We start from the raw sequence: 27,142 nt of genomic DNA, 5'->3' as shown, positions 1-27,142 counted from the left end.
TGAGGCAGAAAACTTGGGTCCTGTGTCTTAGGCTGCTTAACTGACTGAATCATCCAGGTTCCCCCAGAATCTGTTTTAAAAAAGATCTGGTGATTTACAAACTTTTAAAATTTTTTTTCTTAAGATTTTTATTTATTTATTTATTTCATAGGCAGAGATCAAAGTAGACAGAGAGGAAGGCAGAGAGAAAGGAGGAAGCAGGCTTCCCGCTGAGCAGAGAGCCCGATGCGGGGCTCTATCCCAGGATCCTGACACCATGACCTGAGCTGAAGACAGAAGCTTTAACCCACTGAGCCACCCAGGCACCCCACAAACTCTTTAAAATTTCGGAAAGTCTGCTATTGAGGGTCCCTGTTGAATAGGGGTGGGATATAAGTGAGCTAGCTCAGTTATGACCAGACTTGGAAGGTCGTTGGCAGTGAGATGAGATAAATCAGTAGACATTTCTATGTAAGGATGGTGTTGATTTAGCGGCTCTGATGTCTCACAAGGAAAGTCTTCCCCACATCATGCATTCAACATATCTATTGAATATTGAAACTGTGGGTTTATTGAAATCATCTTGTGTGTTTATCCACACATTAAATTTCCATTTCCAAAAATATTTCAGTTTTAAGGAAATGAAGAGACAATTACCTAAATTGCAGGTTGCTACTTTTTTAAGGTTTTAAGGCCTTGTTTTAAAGTGTTTTAAGTAGAATACTGCCCCATCTGTCTCATATCTCTGTAACTTCCAGGACACTCTCAGAAGTGCATTGCCCAGAGCTAATGCTACTTTCTCAGTACCTGGCCTCTGTGCATAGTAACACAGGTGTTCCCTTTGAAATCTGAGCCTTGTACATTTTCCCTGTCACTACAAAGTCTTTTCAGGACAGGTGAAGCACAGTAGTTAAACACCTGAGGTAATTTCCAAGTTGTAAGGAATGTGTTACTGCAGATTTCCATAGTGCTTTTTATACCAGGTGACTTTATCACAAAAAACATCATACATTCTTTCAGCATTGATCGACTTGCTTATTATTTATTTCACTGATGTCAGTTTCTTCATTGTAATTCTGACTAATACCACAAACAGGGAGCCGAGAAGGTGGCTTAAAAAATGTATGATGAAGCATTATATTTGGAATTTAAATCTAAAATATCATGAACTGTCAAATGTGTGACTTGCATAGAATAACAGATTCTGTTTTGAAGATCAGCTTATTGCTACGGAGAGGATCATGTTGGCAACTTATCCTGTCAGACTTTTGGATTGCACGTTCTGATTCAAATAGGAGGACACAGCAGTGATTTGGGGAAGGATTTAGTTTTGACACATGATGGATAATTTATAAACCTGTCTTTCCAGAAGTGAAGGCACAGCAAGAATTATCTTTTATACATGGTATTTAGAAAGACATAATTCTTTATGTCTTTGGTTTTCTTCAACAACTTATACATTCATAAGCTGGCTAAAAATCCTTTTTCCTTTTAGCTGTGCAGAAAAGTTACCTGTATGTTACATGTACATTAAATTTTAGAAGTCCATAAAACTATATCAGTTTTACAAAAATGTGTTAGCTGGCTGAAAATTCCCTTTCCTTTTGGCGGTGCAGAAACATTACATGTAGAAGTCTATGTCTTATTTCAAATGTTTTATCATTGTGTTTTTGGGATTAAGCTGAAAGGATCCTGGTTTTAACTTCTTACGGAGAATATACCCTTATCATATTCAATTAAGTTTCAGTTTATCTGTTTTGGACAATATTAAAACTTCCTTTAATAAAAATGATTCGGTAATAATTGAGCTCTTCTCTAGACTCATAATTGGAAGATCTGAAACCTTTTTGATTTTGCAATCTTGTAAGTCACAGTACAGCTTTAATTCTTTTTTAAATTTAATTGTGTTGGTATACAATGTTATATTAGTTTCCGGTGCATAACAGCCATTTGACAATTCTATATGTTAGGCAGTGCTTAGGATATAAGTATAGTTACCCTGTTTTACAACACAATGTTATTTGGTTTTATTAAGTGCATTCTCTATGCTGTACTTTTCATCTCTGTAACTTACTTATTTATAACTGGAAGTTTGTATCTTAATCCTTTCAGCTATTTTGCCCACCCCTCTGCCCCACCTTCTTTCCCTCTGGTAACTACTAGTTTGTTCTCTGCCTTTCAGTCTGTTTCTGTTTGTTTAGGTTCCACATATACATGAAATCTTATGGTATTTTTCTTTGTTTGGGTTATTTCACTTAGCATAATTATCCATGTTATTGCAAATGAAAAGATCTCATTCTTTTATATGGCTGAGTAATATTGCATTGTAGCATTGAAACATATCTTCTTTATTCATTTATTGATAGACATTTGGATTTTTTCCATACCTTGAATATTATAAATAATGCTGCAGTGAACATAGGGGTAGATCTATCTTTTTGAATTCATGCTTTTGTTTTCTTTGGCTAAATACTCAGTAGTGGAATTACTGGATTATATGGTATTTCTGTTTTTATTTTTTTGAGGAAACTCATTATTGCTTTTCACAGTGGTTGCACCAATTTGTATTCCCACCAACAGTGCAGGAGGTTTCCTCCTTTTCCACGTCCTCTCCAACATTTGTTATTTCTTTTCTTTTCATTTCTTTTTTTTTTGTGTGTGTGTGTGCTAACCATTCTGATTGGTGTGAGTGATATCTCATTGTTGTTTCAATATGCATTCCCTGATGATTAGTGATGTTGAACATTTTTTCATGTTACTGCTGCCGTCTGTTTGTCTTCTTTGGAAAAAGGTGTATTCAAGTCTTCTGCCCATCTTTTAATCACAAAACAGCTTTTGTTTCTCAGTTAGAAATGCCCTTTATTGTCATCAGAAAGATTATTTTACAGTTTCTAAGTTCTTGCAGGATTCTATAAATAATACAGAATATTCTATAAGAGAGTGTAAGTGCAAAATAATAGGCTTTTAAAGCTGAAAGAAATTGAAGAGATTTATTCTATCCTCCTATTGTTACAGATAAGGAAACAGAAACCAAACTTGACATCATCAAGAGACAAATTTGGAAGTTCATAATTTAAATAAGAAAGAAAACTCTTCCAGGGTGTATCATGTATTTTAATTACCCATTGAAGTACTTTGAGCAAATGCAAGCTAATTTTTAGTCTGTCTATGTAAGAAAATGAGAGGAAAATTTATGACTAATGACCTTATTTACATATGTCCAAAAGCACTAGGGAAAGGGTGTTTTCATTCCCATTGAAGTTATCATGCTGGGTGCCTGGGTAGCTCAGTTAAGTCTGTTTCTGCCTTTGCCTCTGCCTTTGGCTCCGGTCATGATCTCAGGGTCCTGGGATTGAGTCCTGCATTGGGCTCTCTGCTCAGCAGGGAGCCTGCTTCCTCCTCTCTCTCTCTCTCTCTCTCTCTGCCAGCCTCTCTGCCTACTTGTGATCTCTCTCTATGTCAAATAAATAAATAAAATCTTAAAAAAAAAGAAAATTATCATGCTATTATTATTTTTGATAGCCATTGACTGCTCATGACGGAGGTAGGTTTGGAGATATAAAGGTGGTATTTCAGGTTAGGTATGGAGATATATATACGTCTCAAAACAAGAATGTTTGTGAAATTCCTTTTGTCAAAATTTATTGCAAATGATAAGATAATTTTCAAAAATAATTGCATCATGCTATTTCCAGTTTTTAATGGTAGGAAGTAGACCAGAGCTCTAGTCTAGACTGGACTTTCAACATAATTGCCTTTTCAGACTACTGTGTTTTCATAATATTGTTACTTTGCCAGAAAGCAATACAGATTTTAAAAAGTCCATATTAAATCACAGATTGTATCATGGACTGATATTTATCATTTGATTAGGTTACCTAACAGTATGATAGTCAAAGACCAATTTTGTCTTATGCATTCATGTTGGAAATCCATTAAAACTGTATCAATTTTGCAAAAAAGTATAATGGGTTAGTACATTATTCCTATATATTGAGATATTCTTTCCACTTGTTAGGTAATTACAACATTAATTATATTTTCCAGTCGTTCTGGAAAAAGTTTATCTTCTCTATTTAAAGACATTTTTCTCAGCATGTCTTTGAAAAGACCTATTGTAGTTTTATCCGCTTAGGTAGACTTGTAAAATGTTAGAAAATCTTAGAAACCTGTTTCTTCCTACTTAGAGTGATATTTAATAATTGTCTCTTTTTAAGGGCTTAGTCTCTTTTTAAGGGCTTAGTTGTGTGGTTCATACTTGGATCTCTCACATGTTTGTTTGCAGTGACCTGCACTTGCAAACTGACAGCCTCATACCTGGGCTAGGAAAACCAAACAACTGAAATTCCTCTCGCTCTCTGTCTGTATAGTAGGGCAAAGGGAGAGGGAAAGAGAAATCCAAGGAGACTCCACGCTAAGCCTAGAGCCGGGGGCTGGATCTCACAACCCTGAGAGCAGGACCAGAGATTACCACCCTGACCAAAAGTGGAATGTTTAACTGCCTATTCCGCCTAGGTGCCCCAAAGTGTGTGTCTTAAAAGAGAAAGAATTGACTGAATAGAAGCTGTATTTCCTCTTAGCCTGAGAAGTCTCACAGTGTCCTTCTAGAAGGTAGTTCTTATATACTGGCTAATTGACTATAATAATTTTTAAAAAGGGGGGAGAGTTACTATCCAGCTCAAATTGAAGGGAAGGGGGAGGGATTCAACTCCACCTTTGTTTTAAAATCACCACAATGGCTTCAAGCCATTATTTAATTTATTTATTATTATTTTTAAAATTTTTTGGTGCTTCTTTTTTCCTAGTGTGCTTTCTTTGGCCTTCAGTCACGACTAGGTTTCTTCCACCCTTTAAAAGTCAAAGCAAGCAAACACATTCTCCCTAGAACCTGGCAGGTTACTTTTTTTTTTTTTTTTTTTTTAGCTTTTGCACATTTCTCTTTTTCCTTTCTGAAGTCTTAACAAAGTAACACACACTTGCTTTCTTCACTTTCTCCTTCCAGTCGAGTATGTGCCTATGTGTCCTGATTTTCTCTCTAGCATTGATCTGAAATTGTTCTTGATCATGAATTAACACTTAGCAGCTCTTGTCTTCCTGGAAGTCTCTGTGGCATTTGATCTTGTTGCCTGCTCTTTATGCATGGAATCCTTGTCCTGTTGCTTTATAATTTAATCCTCTTACAGTTTCCCCTTCACCTTTCTGATCCCATTTTCCCTGGTTTATTTTACTAATTCATTGTTTTTTTCTCCCATTTAAGGTTGATAATCTCAGAATTTTCTTTTCATTCCTCTTCTCTTTCTGTATCATCTTCCTAAAGAAAGTCATCTCTGGGTGAATAGCTTCAAAACTCCTATCTTCAGTCCAGATTTCTTTTTTTTTTTTTTTTAAAGATTTGATTTATTTATTTGACAGAGAGATCTCAAGTAGGCAGAGAGGCAGGCAGAGAGAGAGGAGGAAGCAGGCTCCCTGCTGAGCAGAGAGCCCGATGTGGGACTCGATCCCAGGACCCTGAGATCATGACCTGAGCTGAAGGCAGCGGCTTAACCCACTGAGCCACCTAGGCATTCCAGTCCAGATTTCTTTCCCCAGAACCCCAGTCTTCTATTTCCACTGTCTCCTTAGCACACATTGCATTGAGAAACATTGAACATATTTCCATGGGAACAATCCATTTCTCTTTCTGTATTTTCCTTCTTCCAATTTGGTACCCTTCATCATCTTCATCCCTGCCCCCCATCCCCCGGCACGCCACAACCTACCTTCAGTTATCTGTCAGCTTCTAGGAATTTAAATTCTGAAACATGATTTCAGTCTGTGTGCTCTTCTCCATCTTCATTGCTATCACCTTAGGCTGTGAGCTCTTGTTTCAGTTCCAGGACTCTTTCCTATCCTCTAAACATGCCCAGAGTTCTGTGATTGTGCTGAGACCGAACCCGGCTCAGCCTAACTCTGGGTTTTTACAAACACATTTCCTACTACACTGCCTGTTTTTCAACTTAACAAATTGAACACTAAAGCTAGGACATACAAAACAATTTCAGTAATAATTTTGTAATTTTAAATTTTGTAATTTTAAAGTTTGTAAATTTTAAATTTTGTACTTTTTAAATTTTTGTAATTTAAATTACAATTTCTTTGTAAATTATGTTAAAATTACAAATTAATCACCCTCATTGAGTGTTGTCTATAAAAATGCATATGTATTTTTAATGCATATGCATTTTTATAGGAATCAGATTCATTCACCATTTGTATACTCAATAAGCATTTATTAATCACCTTGTCTATATGATAGACAGAAAACACAAAAATGAGCCAAAGATACCAGTGTGAATTAAATGACTGCCTCCAAACAACTCAAAGGAGAGAATAGCCTATATCTGAGAGAAATGAAAAAGTGTGTCTAAAATGTATTATCGGAAGCTGGCCTGTGAAAAAAGAATATGCTCTGTGTGGCAAATAGCTGGGAAAAATGATGCTTTAGACAGAGGAAACAATGCCAGCAAGAGTAAGAAATAGCATGTTTTATGATAAGGAACAGTGGGTCCAGGGGTCTTGGACTTTATGTGTATGGGAATTTGTTGGATGTGTTTGACAGAGAAATCACCTAAGCATATTTGTACTCACTTAGGAAATTCTGAACACTTGTGGGGCAGATTGGAGGGATAAGATATGGGGGCAAGGAGATTAATCAGAAGATGAGTACAAAAATGTAGGTGAGAGATGGTGGGAACCCAGACTAAGATGTTGACTTTGTAAAGCAGTAAGAATGGAAGAAAGTGAACTGAAGCATACTATATTCTGAAGAAATGTCCAAACACCAAACAAATACATTATCTGTTTGTATCTGTGTGTTGTTTTCATTTTAAACTATAGACATGGGATGTAGAGCTGGAAAGATCTGCAGAATCCTGGGCTGAAACTTGTTTGTGGGAACATGGACCTGCAAGTTTGCTTCCATCAATTGGACAGAACTTGGGAGCGCACTGGGGAAGGTAGGGTAAAGTGTAACTTTTTTGTTTTTGACAGTGTAACTGCTTGAAATACTTATTAATTCAGCACTGAATATTTTCAAAGTGTTAGAGCCTAAAAGGAAAACAAATGATCACACCCACACAAATAACAGCAAAAAACAAAAAACAAATGTCATAACAAAATATCAGCAATATTTTAGTCTTATTTTTTGTTTAAATCATTGACCTATTAGTGATGTAATGGGCATAATATTTAACATTAACAACTTATGCAAGAATATCTCTCTGCTAAACTTTATCGATCTATTTTTCAATATTCGGTTTTTACATTTTCTCCCGCTTTACTTACTCTTGGTGGTTATTGTCTTTCAAATAGATACAGGCCACCAACATTTCATGTACAAGCATGGTATGATGAAGTGAGAGACTTCAGCTACCCTTATGAACATGAATGCAACCCATACTGTCCATTCAGATGTTCTGGTCCTGTGTGTACTCATTATACACAGGTATGTTTTGGGTATATTATACCTCATTTTTCTAAGTCGAGTTTGTGTAACTGTGGCAGAATTTAAGCTACTGAATGTGTGTCTTGTATAATTTGGTGTGATTATTTAAAAACATAGATATTGATTTATGTAGAATAGACTTATCAATTTCTATAAATGATAAAAGTAATTACTAGGGAAAGTCCAAACACCAATTTAAAAAAAAAACATTATTTTAGTTATTTTATATGTGAAACATTTTTAATCTGGCCCCAGGAAATGCCCATGGAGAAATTTACCATCTTCAAAGTCCGGGATCATTTTATTTTATTTTAATTTTATATTTTATATAAAATATAGTTTTATTTACCACAATACTCAATATTTACATGTGTGCAGCATTTATATATCTACATTTTATATATTATATGTATATATACACCTTATACATCATATATATTTTATTCAGTGTTCACAGTTGGTATTGGATAAGTTGTAAACCTCTAAATCAAACCACTAAGGGTAAATTCAACTAGATAAATCTCACAACAGATCTGAGTTACTAGAATCTCTACAGCTGATTTTTAGTGAATATAAAGCAAATTATTCTGCCTTTGCATATGACAAAGTCAAATCAGCACTTAATTCCCTAATAAGCAGTCATACTATGAAAGTACACATTGTTTAAGACATCTGAGTCTCTACATTTTTGTTTCAGTACAGTTTAAGATGAGAAATTTCATTCCTTTGTTAGGTAAGACTCTTCGTAGACACACTAACACAGATTTGGGTTTGTGAGGGTGTAACTTTTGAACTATTTAGTAAATGTATATTTTGAAGATGGTTATGTTTAAGAGCTAGACAGAGTTATTTACCTGTAACACTCTTCTTTAAATTGAATCAAGCACTTCCCACAGTCTCAGAAAAAGTATCCTTTTGACATTGCTTTATTTCATACTGAATGATAAAGGTTCATTTTTCAAGTTCAGTTTTATACACTTCTCTCTGCGATATGTTGTTGTCTTACTTTGTCTCAGCCTACCTTTTCTGAGCCTTTGTTTTTGTTTCTCTAATGTAGGTGGTGTGGGCAACAAGTAGCAGAATAGGCTGTGCCATTAATTTGTGTCATAACATGAACATCTGGGGACAGATATGGCCCAAAGCTGTCTACTTGGTGTGCAATTACTCCCCAAAGTAAGTAGACAAAACATTACTTTTATATGTAAATTTTCCCAGCAATATGAAGTAACTTTATATCCCAATCTTTTTTCTCATTTTCAGTGGTATTACTGAATTAACGATATTGTTGTAACTCCGGTTATTTAATATGACAACAATTATGGTTGCCCGATGAATAAAATCAGTGCTTAAAAGGAATATGAATATTGAAAATATGATCTTTGTGAAGACAGGAATTATATTTTTAAGTCTTTGGTTTTACTCATTATGCTATATTACATAAGTAGTTTTAATAATTTAGATCTATTAGAGATGAAAAACTATAGAATAATTGAGAAATGTATTTTCACCTGTGTAAAGACCACTGAATAACTATGTTGAAAATATTACAACTTTACATAGGGACAAATCTAAGTCTAAACTCTCTTCGTTAAAACAAATGGAATATGGATGAATATCCCATAACAGAGCTTAGTGTTCTATGAAGTTTAATTTTGTAATTTTTAACAGTATACATAACAAATGACTTAAATATTTTCAAAAGAATGAGGCAACAGTTCATATATAAACTTAGTAACTGAAGGGACTCTGCGATGAAAGATTAAATGTTCTAAATCTATACACCAAAATAATTACTTAGAAAATAGCAAATTTTACAGTGTCTTATAAATTATGCTATATTAGACTAACTCTTAATAGAGTGGATCATCTCTTTAAGGGGAAACTGGTGGGGTCATGCGCCCTATAAACATGGACGGCCCTGTTCTGCTTGCCCACCTAGTTTTGGAGGAGGCTGTAGAGAAAATCTGTGCTACAAAGGTATGTGATATTGTGTCATAATATTCAGTTTCATATCTTAATCCAACTTCTACATTAATTTGTATTTAAAAGGCAAAAAGCATATTTAATTACTACATTAAAAATTCCCAGAACTCTATTTAAAATATTTTGAAGCCATTATAAATATTTTTAAAAGTATAATATTAATAAGTCTGTTGTATCAAATATGTTTTTAAAGGAAAGTTTCATATGTATTTCAGGTAACCACTTCTAATTCTACTTTGGAATTATCTCAGAGTGACAAGTACACATTTACATTTTTAAAAAGTCACCTTAGTAGGGGTGCCTAGGTGGCTTAGTTGGTTAAGCAGCTGCTTTCAGCTCAGGTCATAATCCCAGGGTCGAGCCCTGCTTTGGGATCCCTGCTCAGTGGAGAGCCTTGCTTCTTCCTCTCCCTCTGCCTGCTGCTCTGCCTACTTGTGCTCTCTCTTTCTATCTTCGTGTCTAATAAATAAATAGATAAATCTTTTTTTTAAAAAGCCACCTTAATATATTATTGACTAGAATTATTTTTATAAGTGCCTTAATTTTTGAAGGATTTAGCAATCTAATACAGTTTATTTTTAACACTTAAAGAGTTTTTGCCAAAATACCTATCCATGAAACTTACTAAATGATGCTCAAAGAAATATACTAATTCTGTGCTCCATATTGCGGAATATATGAATTCTCAGGCCAAAACAACCAATAATAAAAGCTCTCATAGTATTGTAAGACTGTTATAAAAGTAGTGCTCTGAAATGCATCTGATGTGCTAAAATATACATATAAATTTGATCTCCTGCTTACAGCACATGAAGAGAAGAATTGTATGATAAAGCTTTGTGAAAATCCTACTCTTTCTGGGCATCCAAGTGAACATTTCTATTCCCTTGTACTTTTTTCTTAATGACGACTGAATGAAGATTAATGTAGGTTAAGTGTTTTAGAAAATATGAATTAATGCAGCTCCTTTTAAGTACTCATAAGAGATGTGTCTTTTCCCTGATGACTGAGTGCCCATTACTATAATGACCAGACAAGAAGTCACGATTTATTTCACTCTGGTATATGAGCTGTTTTTCATTCCTAGAAGCAATTTTCATTGTGTGTGAGTCTGTTTTCCATTTTCTCCATCTCTAAACCTCCAACCTACTTGCCCCTCCACCAGTGACCACTATTTTATTTAAAACTGACTCTCCTCTGAACTCATACTTCCTTTTCTAGGTTCTGAGTTCTTGGACATACATGAAAATAACACACATTATGCCTCCGTTAAACCCTTGATATGTCAACCTGGAAAAAAAATTAAATTCTCCATTGTTAAGTTTAAATTTCTGCACATTGGATTTCCTTCTAAAAGAGAAAAACATTTCTATGGAAACTGACATTGTAGTAAATTAGAAGGGCATGGCATGCCTCCTTTAAGCTGAATTTCTTTTTGGGAGAATTTTAAATGTGACCCTTTGGAAAATTTTAAAAGCGATTCTCTTAAAAATATGATTTCATTTTGGAAAACAAATTCAAATACACAAGCCCTTACATCATTAGATCACAGTGTAGACTTCATGGTTCTGTTATGAAAGGCAATCACTGATATCACGCTCAAATATAAAGCAAGTTTAGAAATGACTCTATTTAATGTTAGCCAGATGGAAGCATAAATGAATCAAGAGTTCAAAGCCTTATACATTTATTTTATTTACTCCAATGCAATAGATAAGATCACCACCTTAAGCCAACAACACCTGTGCCAAAAAATCTACAGATTTTTTTAGTTTTCTAGTTTTAAATGTTACCCAGGCATCTAATGGTTTGTTATTATTTGATGATTTGTGGACATTTAAGGTGGGCTCATATTTCTTAAATCTATTCTCTCTAACAGAAGGATCAGACAGGTATTATCCTCCTCGAGAAGAAGAAACAAATGAAATTGAACGGCAGCAGTCACAAGTCCGTGACACCCATGTTCAGACAAGAGCAGATGATAGTAACAGAAATGAAGTGATAAGCACACAGCAAATGTGTAAGACCTCTGCATAATTTACACAAATTTTAAAGTTTACAAAAATATGCATATGAATATTTTTTAATTAAAAAAATTTTAAAGTTTACAAAAATATGCATATGCATATTTTATTAATTGGGACAGTTTGAGAATGACAGAAGCTTGACATTAGACTATATGTGATGAAATACAGCAGCTTTTACATTATCTAAATTATTTTGGTATTTTTTCTTTTTTCAGCCCAAATTGTTTCTTGTGACGTAAGATTAAGAGATCAGTGCAAAGGAACAACCTGCAATAGGTAATATTTGTTATTATTCTCAAAATTACCTGACAAAATAGGAGGTTTTTTTCATTTTGCACTGACATTCAGAGAAACTGAATTTTGTTCTCAATTACTTTCATTAGATATGAATGCCCGGCTGGCTGTTTGGATAGTAAAGCTAAAGTTATTGGCAGTGTACACTATGAAATGGTAAGTACTATAAATATCATGATTTGGGAATAGGATCTTTTTACAAAATATTTGATTTTTTTAAATGCAAAAATAGCAATTTATATAAATACAGATATTTTGCTCAAATATGTTTAACTTAAAGTCATGTAAATAGTTATTAGATGTATCCTATGGAGAACTCTTGGTATTTTAATGTCCTTTTCTCCTTTCTTTTTTCTGCAAGCAATCCAGCATCTGTAGAGCTGCAATTCATTATGGTATAATAGACAATGATGGCGGTTGGGTAGATATCACTAGACAAGGAAGAAAACATTATTTCATCAAATCCAATAGAAATGGTATTCAAACAATCGGGTAAGTACACAAATGATCTTTTGGATGGGATGATTTTAAATTGTAATAATGAATTGACAAATTCTTTCAGAGCCCAGCATAGAAAGATTTATGTGGAAGTTGGTAATCGTCAAGGCTCATTTGAGCTCAGTAATTTCTGAAGACGAAAAGGAGCTGAAGTATGTAAATTCAAAATTGAGCAGTTTTACTCATAAAGAACATGCTAAAGCTCCACATTTTCTGGAGTTTCATTCTCAGTGAAACTGAGAATGTACAAATTTACAGTTTTTCTTGATGTAAAGCAACAGATTTTTTTCAGCCATAAAAGAAAATACCCCAGAGAAGTCTAATTGATTTGCATATTCTGCCTGCTCTGCTTATGGAAAATGGTTTATTTCATGCAACAATAACTTTGTTAATAAGATAAATTCGATTAATATGTAAAAGAGCATTTTGAAAAGTTCTCTAAATATGTAATATATTATGTACTTTTGTCCATCTAAATGTAATTTAACTCAACATAAAAGCATTAAATTTTGAAATGTTTCTTACATTAAATATATGAAGCATTATTTTAGAAGACTATATATTTTGATATATACTCTATAGAAATTAGAAAAATCTGATCTGAAATAACTTTGTTAGTATCCTACTTCTATGTAAAAAAACAAACATTAAACCTCATATGGAATGCCTCTTCTTAAGATACATGACATAGTTTCTTTTCTTTGTAACTATAGAATTGCATGAAATTCCACAGTAGAGAATTCATAATGATAAGAATTTATTAAAAACCTTTGCAAATTTGGTAGAATAACATTCTCTGTATATAATTTTGTTTAAAGGCTTTATCTGTAGTTTTCAGTCATTAGCAATTACTCTCTTAAGCAAAAGCTGTATAGAAGCATTTACTGATTAGCTTAGTAATTCAGCAGATATTTATTAATTACCTTAAATGAATAATAGAAGTCATTACCTTTAGTAAAGCAAATACTGGGTGTTGGATTAAACAACATTTATCCTATTTACTATTCTGTTTGAACTTAGTTTTTGATTATGTTTATTACAAAAACTCTTTTAAAATGTGAAGGTGTGTCATTCAAATACTATCACAAATAAGTTTATCTTGTAATAGATTTTTTTTCTGAAAATTTGGGTATAAATAAACCAATTAAAATTTTGATATATAATGGTATACCTATTCTTTTATTCCTGCTTTTTAATGATGCATGAAGCATATAATAAGGAGGAATTCATTCATTACGAACATTTTATTATATACTTGGGGGGACAAAAATGAATAACACACATTCCTCTAATATACTTATGATTTAATAGTCTTTTTACAATACTATCTTGTATTTACTATTGTAAGAAATTAAATAGTTTGGTTCTATGGTGATGGGATTAATATATTTAGAGTTTCAATTTTTTAAAAGATTTCATTTATTTATTTGACAGAGAGAGATCACAAGTAGGCAGAGAGGCAGGCAGAGAGAGAGAGAGGGAAGCAGGCTCCCTGCTGAGCCGAGAGCCCCATGCAGGGCTGGATCCCAGGACCCTGGGATCATGACCTGAGCCAAAGCAGGGGCTTAACCCACTGAGCCACCCAGGTGCCCCTAGAGTTTTAATTTTAATAGGAAACAAATATATAGATATAAATCTGTGTGGTTTTATGCTGTTATTTGTATATTTTGAGACTGATCATGAGAAGAGACCATTTTCTAATATCAAGAATGATTAATTTGGTTCATATTGATTTGGTTCATACTTGAAGGTAATGTGGATTTAGCATAAAATAGAGGATGTATTCTTATACTACTATTTATTTGGATATTTAAATAAGAATCAAATTAAGAGGAAACAAAGTATTCATAGACCTAAATAATACCAGGAATTATGTTGATGATGCATCTAAAAAATGACTGACATGTTTATGTTTTTATCTTCAGCAAATATCAGTCTGCTAATTCCTTCACAGTCTCTAAAGTAACAGGTTAGCCCTTTTTAAAATATTATTTTCTTATGACTATGTTGCATGTTATTGTTGCCAAAGATTTGCTTATTGTTTTGTGTTTCAATTCTTCAGTCCAGGCTGTCACTTGTGAAACAACAGTGGAACAGCTCTGTCCATTTCATAAGCCTGCTTCACATTGCCCAAGGTAATGTTTTCTAAATCTTCTCATTCTTCTCGACCAGTGAACATATACTGCTGGGGCTTTTACTCGCTGATAACCGTTCTTGCCTGGAACTCTGCTGTCTGCAAGCTTTGAAAGGTACATGGTCTTGAGTTGTGAGGCCAAAGGGAGCGGTGGGTCACGAAAAACTACCTGCACTCTAGGCATTCCTCATGTGCTTTCTCCAAAGCCCAGAGTGCTTTTGGCTCTTCCATAATACCAGAGCTGCTGGATGTATTCTGCATGTTCACATGTGCTATGAAGACTTCGGTCTTAGTGTGCTCAGGTGCTATAACAACATACCCCAGACTGGATGGTGTTAGAAGTCGAAATTTATTTTCACCTAATTCTGGAAGATGGAAGATTAAGATCAAGGTGTGGGCAGGTTTGGTTTCTTCTGAAGCCTATCCCCTTGTTGCAGATGGCTGCGTTTTCTCTGTGTTCTCACAAGGCAGGAAAGGTAGGGAAGGGGAGAGAGAGAGACAGGGGCAAAGGCAGAGACAGAGAGAAGATTCTCCTTTCCTGGGATCAGGGCTTAACCCTGATGATCTCATTTAACCTTAATCAACTCCATAAAGGCCCATCTTCAAATACAGTCACACTGGGAGCTGGCTTCAACATATGAATTTGGAGAGACACAGCCTATAACAAATTGTTACCACAAAAACTATAATGATGTAACATATTTTTAAGCATTGCCATTCAGTTTCTAAATTGTATAAATCTAATTTATCCTATTTGATTGCTAAGTCAAACAGTCAAAAAGGCCATCTTCTGCCTTTCTTTTATTTATTATTTTTTGCATACTATCTTTTTAAAAATTATAATGGAGTTTATCTACAATACAATAATGAAAAGTACTTCATTTATTTTGACCACACTAAGGTGAAAACTGTTAGAAGTATTATGGCCATAAGTTATAACCGTACATAGGAAAATGAAATATATCTCTTCACTTCCAGTCTTATGTCTATCCACATTTCCTTCATTAATACAAAGTAATCACATGTTAATTCTAAAAACCAATAATAAGATTTAGAGATAGAATTGTAATTGATAAACTGTAATTACTAAAAATTGAGGGAGCTTACTTTTTATGGTAAAGTTTGTTTTGGAAAAGATTTGTCACTGAACCTTTTGAAACTTAAGTGGTGTTTTACTTAAAGAATGAGATGGGTTGTTCATAAGGTAATAAAAGACTGTGATGATATAAGAATTAGCTACTTCTTAAGGTAGGTGAAGCTGGTAAATTTTGCCATTATCATATGATAGAAAAAACAAAAATTTTAGAATTATCCATTTATGAATACTATTAAATACTCCCTGTGTACTGTATTATGCTAAGCTCTATCTCAGTCATGTGACTAGGCTTATGAGGACCAAATAGTGAGGATAATTTCTGTAGAGCATCCCAGCATAAAGCATCCCTCTGGTAGTACTCAGTAAATGGTTATTTTAATATCTGCAGAATAATTTAGCAATGTTTTTCCAAAAGAAATAAAAATCACTAAAGTGATATGTTAATAAATGTTTCCTATTTATTTGGTTACTCCAGGGAGGAGAAATATTCCCCCATAAGAGAAATTTTTAAAATTAAATTTAACCAGGGCACTGGGTGGGCATTTGGTTAAGCATCCAACTCTTGATTTCAGCTCATGTCATGATCTCAGGGTCCTGAGACTCAGCCTTGCACTCAGCATGAAGTCTGCTTGGGATTCTCTCTCTTCCTTTACCCCCTCCCGTTTGTGCATGCACTCTCTCTCTCTCTCTTTCTCTAAATAAATAAATAAAATCTTTAAAAAAATTTTAATTTTACCTTTTACTGTTACCAACATAAGAAATTGGTTGAAGTAATGATATACATAATTTTGACCTTAGGTAGTCAGGAAAGCCCCCCCGCCACCCTGCCATTTTCTTTTAGAGACTAGTGAAACAAAGTGTTGTCTTTTCTTTTCTCATATAATTTTTTAATAGTTTCACAAATTATGCTATAATGGTATGATTTATATAACACTTTATAACTTTGAAGGAACCATGTGGTTGGCACACCTTTTTCAAAATATCATATGACTTAAATAAGTTGAGACATAAATCTATTCTGGAGAAAATGCCGAGAACAAATAAATGAAAGTAAATTAGCTCAAGATGAGCATGAAGAAACAATATTTACCTGTACCATTGTGTCATTGAGAGATTCCGTAGCAGGCAGAATAGCCCCAAATAAGCAGTCTCTATGATTTAGTTCCATAATCTTGTAAATATCATGTGTTTGTGTGAGTTACTAGAAATCCTTTTTTTTTTCCTGACCTCCACAGAGGTGGAGGGCAGAAATCATATCCTGATTTACATATATCTACAAATGACACAGTCTTTGAAACCTGTTGAATGTTCAAGATGTAAAAGCAGGTATCATTAAAATGTGTTAACATTTTTATTCAGAGCTTATAACTAAATTGTATATAAAGGAATGCCAACCGGGTCACTATCTACATTCTCAGTAGTACTTAACAAGGTGTTAAAACCAGAGATCAGAACACAAGCAAGTAAAAACCTCTGTTAGTCTTTCTGAACTTGCCTAAGTAGATACTAACTCAGTCTGGAGCTACTGACCTTTGCCTTCCACAAACCAAGTGCTAAATATAGTCAAGATAGAGCTTTCAGTGTGATCCTAAAGGCAGAGGAGTTGATTTTACTGCCATAGCATGGGCAGTGGCTGCCCACTTGTTCTCAAACACATGGGGAAAATATCTCAGCCAATGGGGACAACTTTCTTCCTCTAGAAATCCCCTATAGCATCTTTTATAAAAATAGCTCTTTAAAGTTATAAAAACTTGGACTCATTTATTATTTATATTTAAATGGTTCTACTTTAGAAGTTATAATTCACAGGTATACTCTAAAGTGTACAATGTTATATAGATTTTAGAAATAAGAAATGCAGCTATCTCTTAAGAACTTTTTTAAGAAGGAGTTTCTTCAATTGGTAAAGGTAGCAATTAAATGTTTTTTTAGAATACTTTTAGGAAAATCATTGATTCTTTCATCAGACACTGATTTTCATGTAGTCATTTTGTTGAGATTCTGATTTACTATTTACTAAAATGAATTTTTTCCAGTTTTAGTTTTTAATTTCCTTTTAGTACACAAGTGTGTTTGTGTATGTGTGCATGTGTGTGAATTGAAGAGTCCATTGCTTTAAACAACAAAAAAAAAGTGTCATTTGGTAGTTTCTTAAACTCTCAAAGTGGAGTTTTTAAACATGTGATTGATTGAACAGTGATAATTGGATTTTTAAATCTAATGGGATGTTTAAATAAAGGGCTTTTGGATGTGTTATTAAGTGAGCTAAGCCAATCAGATATGAGGAAGGCAATAGGAAATCTGGAGAAAGAATATTCTTGGCACAGAGAAAGAGAAGTGCAAAGGCCCTGAGGAAGAGCCTGTTTTTTGTATGTTTGAGAAATAACTATGAGGCAAGTATGACTGGAGCTGGGGGAGAAAGTAGAAGAGGAGGATATAAGGTCAGATAGGTAATGGTGGGGGGGGGCAAGAAATGTAGGGCTTGTTGATCATTGTAAGGATCTTGTCATTTATTCTGAAAGAGATGGAAAGCCACTGGAGTATTTGGAGCAGATGAATGATATGACTGGACTTGTATGCTTTTATATAAGTGGGGGGAACAAAAGAGTGGATGGGGCTAGGTTGGAAGCAGGGAGGTCATAGAAGAACCAATAGCTAGATACCATGAAGTCTAGGGTTATAGTAACTGAGGTGTTGAGGAATTCTCTGATTGTAACATATGAACAAGAGAAATTGCTGAGGGACTGAATGTAAGGTGTGAGATAAAGAGAGTTATCAAGGCTAGAATAAGAGATTCTGGCCTGAGCACCTGGAGTAATGGAGTTACCCTTTATTGTAGGAAGCCTACAGAAAGAACAGATTTGGGGGCCAGAGGAAGAGCTTAGGAATTTGGTTTTAAACCCACTTAAGTTTGAAATGACTGTAAGAGTTAAGTGGAGATATTGAATAAGCAATAGGTCATACAAGTTTGGAATTAAGAAGTCTTAACTAGAGATAGAAATTTGGAAATCAACAATTTATAATCATGAGTAAAACCATGAAATTAGACGAGATACCAAAGATGTGAACATAGAAGAAACAAACTATAAGAAGTATGAGGCAATGAGTCATGTTTTTCAAGTTACCTGTTTACTAAATTCTACAGACACATTGGGTACCAATTCCCAGATACTCAGGGATGCACCCTGATGTTCCTTTCTGGTTAATCCAGAAATCAGAAAGCTTCTTGGCGAAGTTAAAAAAGAAAAGAACACATTTGTGCCGAAAGCTGGAAGTGAGTAAATTAAGCAGAAGCAACTGCATCTACTGCCTGGCTTATACAATGGACCTATTTCAGAAGAAAAAAAAATGAGAAGGATCGAGAATGGTGTTAACTGTTGTGTGTGCTTGTCTGTGGTCTTATTAGTGAGAATGACTGAAGTAACCAGCTACTTAGTATTATATATATATTTTTCAGAGTCTATTGTCCTCGTAACTGTATGCAGGCAAATCCGCATTATGCTCGTGTAATTGGAACTCGAGTTTATTCTGATGTAAGTATCTTAATTTATTCAACTTTCAGTATTCATGTATATATTTGTACACACATTAATGCATGTACATTTATATATAGAATAAGGGAACAGATTCTGTGTGGATATACATATTCTCAGAGAAGCTAGTCAGCAATAACACTGAAAAATGACTATCCATATGCACATATGAGTGCATAATAATTTATTTTTACTAAATTTTTATGTCTTACCCATTTGTTGTATATCAGACACATAGGAAATAGTCCAGAGTCATTTGAAGGAAAATTGACCTTTCTTTTTTAAATCTTCCTTTTGGTTCTTCAGTATTTTATAGTGTAAACTTGATAATTAAGAAATTATCAGGTATATGAACAATATCTTTTGTTGGCAAAGTAACATTTGAAAAGTAGCATAGAATCAAGAACAGATAGTACATTAAAATACATACAAAAGGAAACCACTTGAGGGGATGTTATAATGGACAACGTTACTGGGTTGGACAAGGACTATTAACTGGGAGGGCTTCCATAGGGACAAGTGCTCTTTGAGCCACGTTTCAAGTGTGGGTTGATAAATTGGATTAGGGACACAACCTAGGTGGGATGAACAGCATCTACAAAGATGGGGAGGGGAACAGCAGGTAAGATGCATAACACATAGGTTTGTTTGTCTCTGAACAGGTGAGCATTGAATTTCAAAGGGCCTGCAGCCAATTTGGTATGAGGGATCGAGGGATCTGGCTCTTGAAACATGTCCTTGGAGAGTCTGAATGCATGCTGATGAGTTTAGATTTTATGTGGCAGACATTTAGAAACCATTACAGTTTCTAAGCCAGAGAGATGCAAAAACAAATTCAGATAATACACTTTTGAAACACATATTCAATAAAATACTATGGAAATAGGCTCGTGAAAAGAGGTCTGAAATAGTATTGATCACCTTATTTCTATTGGTAAGTTCATTGAGGTCCAGGTTTTTTTGTTTTTGTTTTTGTTTCTTTGAAGTTCAGCATTAGCTCTGAGATTTTCTCCACATCTGAGTCCTTCCCAGGCTTCAGCTTTGCACTATTCTTATCTACAGCTTAAATGTGTTTCTGGTATCCTAACTTTCTGATCCTCATGTTTGTGCTTATCTTCTTATCTTTCTGTCTGCTAAAATCATGGTCATTCTTCACATCCTACATTATTACCACTTTCTCTATGGAGTGTGTTGGGGGATCTCCTAATATATATGTAATGTGACCCTTCTTTCGGCCCCTATAACTTTATTTTTCCCCTTTTAGCAGTTAGCTGATTCTGTTAGTGTTAGGATTGTTTCTCCACCTCTTTTATTATTTTGAAGTTCCTTGAGGGTGACAGCTAGGCAATTCATGCATCACTTTTTAATCAACAATTTGATGTGAGCCAGCCTGTGAACAAGACAGTATTACATCCTGCCTTAACAAACTTAGAGCACACAGGACATCAGAAATTAAGCAAATATCTTGCACAAAAATATTTGTTGAAAAAATAAATTAATAAGTGTAAATGAATAAACCTATCTAAAATCATCAAAGATTTCAAAAGAAGTTATTCTTTTTAGGTTACCTGTTGAAACACCAAAACTTTTCTAAAAATTTTTGTCATGCCTGGTGAAAATCTTTCAAAATACCCTATACACTTCTATATCCATCAGCTGTCTATTTTTCTAGAGTTAATGTTTTATTAGAAATCATTTTAGAGATCATTTTATCTTCCTTAGTGCAATGAATATAGGTGATTATGTATTATTATGTAGATCCTTTTAAAAGTAAGTTGGAAATAAAAAGATTACTATTATGAGGTTAGTGCAGAGTTGGAGACTTAAGCATTAACTGCCAGTCTTCCCACCCCTTACAAAATATATTGTCTCTTTAAGTACAAGATATGGAAAGACATCTTCTCTTCCTCCCTCCCTCCCTGTCTCTCTGTCTCTCTCTCTCTGTTTATATAGCTACAATTTGCACATTCTATTGCTTTGAACTTTTCTCATTTGTTACAAATGAAGTTAATTTCTGCATCCATTAAAAATATTCCACTCTTTTCACAGATAAATTATTTTTCTTTTCATGATATATTAATTCTTACGAAGCATGGGTATAAAAAGAAAATCTCTTCTGACCTTTGAACTGAAATAGCAATGCCTACTGACTGCATAGTTGTGGGCAAAACAATAGTTTCAAAACATATTAAGTGCTTGGATTTAGTGAATGTTATATCTAAGCACTTTTATTGCCTTGGGGAAAATGCTGATGATACTCTTTTAACAGAGCAAGAAAAATACTGAAATATGTTCAGAATTATTTTTAATTTCATCTGTTATGAACCATATTGGATACAAAATTAATACAATGAGGGACTTTAAACTGAATAAAATGCCTCTTTGGAGTAAGGATACGAGGCTTTGGATATATGGTATTTTGTGACATAGCAAAAACATGAAAAGGATTAAACAGCTTGGCATTCAGGCTCTCTGATCTAATAAGTTCTGACTGATGCCACAAAGTTCAGAGCACAGTAATAAAGCAAGGTCATGTAAGATGCACATGCTTATGTGAACTTAAAAAGCACATTAAGTCGCTCACATGTGCATAGAGATAAAAAAAGGAACACACCAGTGGGATCAGAAAAGACCCCTCGGATATGAGGGGGATTGTTTTATCCTGAAACAGTTCAAGTGTTTCATTTTATGGGATTTCCTCAGGCTGTATGTAGCTACTGACAAATTTTGGCAGAACATTAGGATTAAAGCAAATGTCAAAGTCTGGAGAAGACTTTAGGGGGACAAAGGAAAAGAGCCAACTTCTAGAAATCCATAGTTAATTATTTTAAAGTGTTGGGCCTGAAAATAATTTTCTCTTCCCTAGAAATCCAGTTCAGTTCAGACTATATAACTGGTACAATGTAATCATAGCACTTTCCTAGCACTTCACGTCAGACCATTCAAACCAAAGTGACAGACAATTGCAAATATAGGTAAGAAGCTATGATTGTTCTTTATATTTTTCTTCTTGAGCAAATTTGCTGTGTGTAGATTACATTACTTAATAGAAGAAAGCTCCCCATTTAATACACACGGTATTTTGGAAAAGGGACTGTAAAGACATACAGATCTATGATCTGTTTATAAGTCAAAATGGAACATAAAAGAGGTACAGATAATAAGCCCATGAATATCTGGTCAGAGTGGCTCCAGTAGGGACTCCCAAAAGCTGAAATTTGAGAATGACAAATGGGCCCTTCAAGAGATAAAAGGAGTAAATTTGCATCTGATTGCTGCACTATAGCCAAAGCCTGCTATTTGGAAAGGCAAGTGTCTGTTAGATTTAATGGTGAAGAGAATTCACCTTCCTAGCTACGCTTAAGATCTGCCTCAGACTCACTCAGAATTGGCTTTAACTGTGACTTTTGAAACATTCCTTTATGCACAAACCACCAACCTGTAACCGCTGAATGTCCATATAGAAACAGGTGTCACCGACTTCAGTCCAGTACAAGAGTAGACTGGATAAGTTCAGCAGGAATTTCCTAGTAACAATGGGTTTTTCCTTGTCCCTTCAGCTGTCCAGTATCTGCAGAGCAGCCGTACATGCTGGAGTGGTTCGAAATCACGGTGGTTATGTTGATGTCATGCCTGTGGACAAAAGAAAGACTTACACTGCTTCTTTTCAGAATGGAATCTTCTCAGAAAGGTAAATTTTTAAATGCATACATATATATTTTGTATTTTATGTATTTATAGTCTCTTCTTCTACACACACACACACATACACACACATACCCCTTTACGCTTGCTTTACAACCAGTTCACCTTAATATGGGTTTGGAGTTCTGTGGCTGTGCCAGTGTGTTTCCTTTGCACACTGTGTAATAATTGGTCATCCAGGAATGGGAGACGCTGCAGTACCAGAGATGTCTGTCTCCTACAGGCTTATAAAAATCAACATGAATATCGGATTATGAGTCAGAATCACTCTTTTGTTAATTGATTTTATAATAAGGAAATTTCTTTCATCCTCTTGGATTTTCTAGATTAGTTTTTATATGTAATTATTTCTAGCTGAGAAGGGCACTGGATATTTCTCTAATCCTTTTATAGGACAAAGTATTTGCTAAAGAATGGTCTGATTTTTCACAAAAAACAAATTCTTTTTGATTAGAAGTTGGATACCTTGTATGACATAAATGAATGTCTTCTGGTCTTATACTATTCAGTCCATCAGTAGTATATATTTTAGTGGTTTGGGAAAATTAGTATGACTTACTTTATCAAGTATTAAAGTTAAGAACAAAGAACCTATAGTGATTTTTTCAAATCATTTGTACTTGGGGAAAAAAACATTAACTCTCATGTATATTGTATAGATAAAGAAAAGTTCCTAACTTTTAGACATTTACCGGATTCTTTAAAATTGCCAGTGGAGGTTTCACATATACAATTAAGTTTCTATAAATGGCCCCAAGGATGGTGCTATGGAAGGTAGATTGTTTTCCACATAACCATCTGAGTGCCATTTTTAATAAAAAGACAACTTGGTATTTAGCATCTGTTATAGGTCTGGGAAATTCATAGTAGGTACTCAAAAATAATAGTACTCTAGAGTATTATTTAAGTATCACTGTCTTCTTAACTTGCAGTTAACTTTTAACCACATTGGTCAGTTGTAAACCTGGATCTTAATATTCCCCCAATAAAATGGAATAACAGCTGCCTAACTCTGCTTTATTAAAATCAAAGGTGGTAACACAGGAAAACGTGATCTGGAATCTGTTACATTACATATAAAATACTATTATTACCACTGTGCACCTTAAATTTTAGTAAACTTGCAGCCCAGCATACAACCAAGATTTAAAGAATTATGTCATCCTCACTCAAGCTTTCCAATAACTATAAACTATAGTCGCCTAAGAAAGCTGGCCATCTGGATTCATAGAGCTGCTTTCTTGGCTGTCATAAATAAACATGATTTATTTGGAGGATTATATGTGGAGATGACATCAATATACTTTCTGTATTTTTTTGCAGTTTACAGAATCCTCCAGGAGGAAAGGCATTCAGAGTATTTGCTGTTGTGTGAAATGGAACACTCGGAAGAGGATCATAAAGACTATTCCATGCCATATTTCTGAAGTTTGTATAAAATTGTAACATTACTGTACAGAAGATATCAACTATTTTCAGCCCCCCAAAAAGTGCCAAATGCGTTATAAATCTTGATAAATTCTGTAAAAATTAAACATGGGACATTATTAACTATGGGAAAGTAATGAATATGCAATGGTTTTAGAAATCCTGTGTTAAATATTGCTATATTTTCTTAGCAGTTATTTCTATAGTTAATTACATAGTCATGATTGTTCTACATTTCACATGTTATTTTATATGGTGCTTTGTATATGCCACTAATAAAATGAATCTAAACAGTGAATGTGAATGGACTTCAGAAAATCATCTGGTGCATTTAAATATAATCAATTCTTAAAAAATGAGAGGAACCGTATTATCACATTTTTCCCCAGTTCAATACTCTGCCATTACCTACTCCAAATAATCTGAAATTGTTTTCCACTTAATACTGGTATAGTTTTTCTCCTCTGTTAAGTTTAGGCATATCAAATATTGTGTCCTGATATTGTACTTCTTATTTTGTATAAAATAATTACTTAATCTCCAAATGAACCTATTAAAACATTTGATTCCTTGGGAATGGCTTTAATAGTAAGTGGAATGAACTATTGTTCCATGGTAGAGTAGTGGTATGAAAACATTCCTAGTGATAATATAGTAAATATAGGGTTAAGCAAAGGCAGCCAGAATTTCTATGTATTGTTCAAAGTGAGGTCACACATTTTTCTTTTGTATCCTGGCAAATACTCCTGCAGGCCAGGAAGTATAATAGTAAAAATGTTAACAAAGATAAACTAATGTATTGTATCACCATTGCCACTGGTTTTATTAATGGTAAATGGCCTTGTTTATAAATGTTGCCATATTATGGTACCTATGATGGTGATATATTTGTTTCTATGAAAAATGTATTGTGCTTTGAGACTAAAAACCTGTAAAATGTTAATTATGGTATTTTTTTTTTCTTGCTGGTGGATTTACTCTTTCCCTGTAAACATATTAAAATTAATCATGTTTCAAAATATTTTTAGTCCCTTTCTTCCTTATTTTGATCAAGAAATCATTTTAAATTAGCAAAATTATTTTAAGTCTTTTAAATTTGGGTTATTGACATTAATACAAATAACATCCTTAACACCAGAAGTCTGCAAAGTCAACTTGAGTAGCTATTTGTATATGAAAGAGGAGACAATCATATATTTGGGAGCATTGTATCAAGGGAAAATTTGAATTAAATGAGGATAGAATCTGAAAGATATAAAAAAGTAGTTATAAAAAATTGACAAGACAGTAAATACTTCATATATTTCAGAAAATAAATGACTATGTATTTAGGATCAGAAAAAGGGGAGATAAGTCATAGCCAGAGATCTGGAAAATCAAGAGAGCTGGATAATAGAAAAACAATAAAGGAGAGGCTCATATAGACCATTGCTGGGGACCAAATGGTAAAGAAAATAATACTATGACCATTTACCATGCACTGGCCAGAAATTAAGTGGTTCAAAATATAGGTAGTCAAAACTTAAGCATTTGTAGATTAAAAACACCAAAATTTAAAGCAGATTTGTGGGAACACTTTTTTTTCCCAAAAGACACATTATACCTTCTTACATAGCATGATTGAAATGTAAACTTTACTCAGATTCATCTTTGGCTCCCATTTTTCCCCCCACCCCAGTAGTTTTATTTTTATCAATATAAAGACTCTCATATTTGTCCCTAGTTTAGACACTCACCATCAATTTCCTGTACTATTACAATGTCTCCAGTTGGAGTCTCATTTTGTTTCTTTCTGTTCCTTTTTAATCTATCTTTAAATCTTTCACTGCAATTACACTTTTTCGTAAGTTTCCATTATTTGAGAAAACCAAATCATCTTATAAAAACATTTGTGAACCTCCTCAGTCTTGCTCCATATTGCTTACCTATCCTTTCTACACAAGGTGTGGCCTTGAGTAAGTTTTTAACTTTCTACACTTTGATTACCTCACCTGAAAAACAGAATGAATAACAACTCATAGGGATTGCTCTAAGAACTGAGATGTATAACCTACTTCACATCACACATATAGATTGTGGTAAACATAAGTTCTTATTATTAATATAATTATAGTCATTTCTGTTACTTACCTTGGGGAAACTATGTATTTGCTATGCTACACTACTGATCTATCAGCACTTAATGTGAAATCCTCTAGGAATTTTCCTACAATTCTCTTGGTAAGAATTAAGTAATGCTCTCTAATATGTCCTTTTAATTTGACCATACCAATTTTTAGATTTTTGACTTGTATTAGATTTAGTTCTTTAAAGTTAGTGATAAGCTCCTTGAGAACTGTGACATTATCTCTTTACCCGAGAGATTCAATGATTTTTACATTCTATAAATGATTGGTCAGTATTGCTGAATGAATATTACAACAATCTTTAATTTTTTTCCCTTGAGGACATAAAAGAATATTGTTGCATATTATCACAGCAGAAGACACTATAGCTAATGAAGATAGATCATTGATAAACATTCTTTGAAAGATTTTATTTATTTGACAGAGAGATCACGAGTAGGCAGAGAGACAGGCAGATAGAGAGAGGGAAGCAGGCTCGCTCCTGAGCACAGTGCGGGTCTCCATCCTAGGAGCCTGAGATCATGACCTGCGTCTAAGGCAGAGGCTTAACCCACTGAGTCACCCAGGCGCCCCATCATTGATAAACATTCTAAATGTGGATCTAAACCAGAGGTCAATGCTTATAAAATGGTATTAATATTAACATTATTTCAACTTTTAAAGTTTACCAGACCATGTGTTATTTCTTTAATGTCCTGCATCTAATAAAAGTGATCTGGGTATTTCAAGCAAAGCAGAATTCTCCAAAAAGATTTCTCTCCTTATCTGTTAGATAGTTGGCTCATTATAATGTATGCTTTTCTATTCAATATTATATTTCGAAATACTGCCTTCTCTAGCATTTCTAAAATGTTTT

At 34.0% G+C, this 27,142-nt stretch overlaps 1 protein-coding gene across 3 annotated transcripts in view; it reads left to right on the top strand.

Annotated features, from left to right (window-relative positions):
• The window catches only part of CRISPLD1 (cysteine rich secretory protein LCCL domain containing 1), a 40,591-nt gene extending 15,412 nt beyond the window's left edge, over positions 1-25,179 (top strand). For 2 of the 3 annotated variants that reach the window (XM_044245431.1, XM_044245432.1), the window contains exons 3-15: positions 6,856-6,974; positions 7,330-7,462; positions 8,520-8,635; positions 9,339-9,439; positions 11,325-11,465; positions 11,688-11,748; positions 11,856-11,922; positions 12,128-12,258; positions 14,190-14,233; positions 14,327-14,399; positions 18,952-19,027; positions 22,588-22,718; positions 24,056-25,179. In XM_044245431.1, coding sequence (XP_044101366.1) covers positions 6,856-6,974; positions 7,330-7,462; positions 8,520-8,635; positions 9,339-9,439; positions 11,325-11,465; positions 11,688-11,748; positions 11,856-11,922; positions 12,128-12,258; positions 14,190-14,233; positions 14,327-14,399; positions 18,952-19,027; positions 22,588-22,718; positions 24,056-24,107 — 1,245 coding nt within the window. In that variant the 3' untranslated portion in view covers positions 24,108-25,179. Of the gene's footprint in view, positions 1-6,855; positions 6,975-7,329; positions 7,463-8,519; positions 8,636-9,338; positions 9,440-11,324; positions 11,466-11,687; positions 11,749-11,855; positions 11,923-12,127; positions 12,259-14,189; positions 14,234-14,326; positions 14,400-18,951; positions 19,028-22,587; positions 22,719-24,055 lie in introns of those variants that run through there. The other variant, XM_044245433.1, reaches the window with a different exon arrangement.
• The last annotated feature ends 1,963 nt before the right edge of the window (positions 25,180-27,142 follow it).

This window comes from Neovison vison, chromosome 4 (genome assembly GCF_020171115.1).
Source record: "Neovison vison isolate M4711 chromosome 4, ASM_NN_V1, whole genome shotgun sequence".
Lineage (NCBI taxonomy): Eukaryota > Metazoa > Chordata > Mammalia > Carnivora > Mustelidae > Neogale > Neogale vison.
Note: the sequence above shows the minus strand (reverse complement) of the source record. Positions and strands in the feature narration are given on the sequence as shown.